This window comes from Penaeus japonicus, unplaced genomic scaffold (assembly GCF_977035675.1).
Source record: "Penaeus japonicus unplaced genomic scaffold, GWHDUDI00000001_assembly GWHDUDI00000019, whole genome shotgun sequence".
NCBI classification, from domain to species: domain Eukaryota; kingdom Metazoa; phylum Arthropoda; class Malacostraca; order Decapoda; family Penaeidae; genus Penaeus; species Penaeus japonicus.
Genome location: NW_028234421.1, coordinates 27,101,952 through 27,104,451, shown reverse-complemented (window position 1 = coordinate 27,104,451; position 2,500 = coordinate 27,101,952). Strand labels below are relative to the sequence as shown.

The following is a 2,500-nucleotide window of genomic DNA, read 5'->3' as shown; positions in this document are numbered from 1 at the left end:
ATATTGTATTTTTGTCAATTAGAGATTGAACATTTTCGTGAAGACCAGTATTTAAATAACAAACACATTGCAATAAATTATATCTCTCTTAAACCACCCTGCTATATATAACTCTTGATAACTCAAGATTTCCTCATCTTTCAGAATCTTAGTCATCCAGGGAGAGAAACAAGAAGGAAATGAGAGGAAGAAATTCAAGGGAAGATGAAGACTCAGGGTCTGACTGGGACAGCATGTCAGAAATGGATCCGGCACCAAAGGTAGAGAAAAAACAGGCCCCAAGTCAGGGTAAGTTTTACTTGTATATTTACCTTTTTTTTTCTCTCTTTGAAACCTTCCGCTATGGGCATTTATCATGGGGTCAGATCACCTTACCTCTGTATTTTGTTATTTTGTTATTTCTGGATTTTGTTATTTCTGTAGTTGTGTCACTCATACATCACTGTATGTAGCTAATTACTATCACTTTATTGATATATCATACATAGACTAATATATCATACCATAGGTCTTGAAATAATAGAAAACATGTACCTTCAGATTCCCAGCTTAGGCCAAATATCTTGGCCTTTCTCTGAAGAGTTAACAGACTGAGAAACATCTAATAAAGCTATTTGCAGAAAACTACCAATTACTATAACTGATTGTTATTTAGATGACTACATGATTCTCAATTGATGAATATATAAATAGATTGTTCAAAGCTTTTTCAGATTTAGAACCTAATTGCAAGAAGACTGTATGCAGATGATATATTACCAGTATATCATATTTATTTTACTTTTACATACAGTAATGATTAGTTATGTTATATGAAAGGCCAAGCTTGTATATATCACACAATTTCTTGTTGCAGGTCAGCAAATGCCTCCACCACTTAAACTGAAGTCTATGACCTTTGTTGACCCAGATGTCAGAAGAGGTCAAAGTGGTGAAAATCCTCCTTATGACTTTAAGTGAGTCCAAGGCTTGGGTGTCCTTTTATTTTTCTGTATTTTGATTTTTGATAGTGTTTAGATCGTATTTTTTAACTGAACATGTGTGTTTTTTTTAAACAGAAAAGGCTTTGGGTTTCAAATTACATTTGGATTAATATTTGCCTGGAAATATGGGATCTTTTTAATCATCATAACATGAATGGAAATTTATGCTAGAACAGGATATAATATAGGAGAACTACATGGTAGAGTAAGTTCATTGAACACCATGTATGACTTTGGGCAAAATTGCTAACTTTTCTTTAGCCCATTGTGGACGGGTGTCATGATATGCATAAGGCATAAGTTTTGGCCTTATGTTCAGTGTCATGATGCACATGATGTTCGGGGATTTTGGACTACTTTGTTATTTTATTATACTATAAGTAATGAGTGTAATGATGACAATTTTAGTCATAATTACTGTAATTTCCCTAACATTAAGCAAAACAGGTTTCGCTAAACATCCAAAACATAGATGGCACCACTTTCTTCTAGCACCAGCAGGAGAGAGAGCCTTGGATAGCACCCATACATGGTCTCTAGCACATAGCGTGTTGCTAACCTCTTGCTCTAAAGTACCGCCAGTGAAGGATGTTTAGGCAGAATGAGAAGAGGAAAGTGACTCAAACCATGCCCAATGTCTACAATGTGCCCTTTGCCAGTTGGGATGCCTTTTACTGTGGCACTTGCACAGGTTTCCTTCCTCTTTCCTACCTCTTAATGTTATCTTCATTATGGATTGTTATACTTTTTGTATTTGTTAATACAAAATAAAGTTGCCTTTTGTCCTCCCATATAACAGCAATATTTCTATCACACTGAGTATTAAGTAAATAATGAGCTGATATGGACCCTATACTACCATTTTAGTCAAATACAGTATTGATAGAGCCTGTGACATGACACCTTTAAGTCTGTCAATATGATAAAACACAAAAAATAAAACACAAAAATGGCTGTAGTTTTACGAGTGACTGAAAGAGAGTTGGAAAAGTCAGAGTATGTTGCATGAAGCTGCCTCGCTCCAAAATAAAACCCATCCTGGAGACTGGGCAAGCAAATCTATCACCTGTTCACAATGGTTTAACCCATGATGTAGGGTTGTATGTATGCCTGGGTGGGCTCTATGCCTGGGTGTGCTAATTGCTTCCAATGACTGCAGGCCTTGTGCTTGGAGATACTTCATACACATACACACATTCTGACTTTGTGGATCTCCAGTTGCGTTAAAGTCAAACTTGGAATTGTTGCTTCAGCAATAATCTAAGTGAGGTTGGTACACATTTTCTTTGAGGCAGGCAGTAACATGAGTATTAGAAAGACAGCAGGAAAGCTTAGGGGGAGCCATGGTGTGTCCGATATAAATGGCTGAAGTGATTCAGAGCTGCTGTGCATCCCATTATATACCCATTTTCCTGCCAGTTGAAGGAAAGGGTAAACAGATGCTAATTAGTATCACTTTGCTAATGTATGATATTTAGACTCATATTTCATTCAATAGGTCTAGAAAATAATAGATA

At 36.2% G+C, this 2,500-nt stretch overlaps 1 protein-coding gene across 1 annotated transcript in view; it reads left to right on the top strand.

Moving 5' to 3' along the window:
- The window catches only part of LOC122249278 (uncharacterized), a 12,807-nt gene that overhangs the window by 569 nt on the left and 9,738 nt on the right, over positions 1-2,500 (top strand). Inside the window, exons 2-3 of the mRNA XM_043010003.2 lie at positions 145-288; positions 857-956. Of these exons, the coding sequence (XP_042865937.2) occupies positions 180-288; positions 857-956 (209 nt within the window). The 5' untranslated portion in view covers positions 145-179. The remainder of the gene's footprint in view (positions 1-144; positions 289-856; positions 957-2,500) is intronic.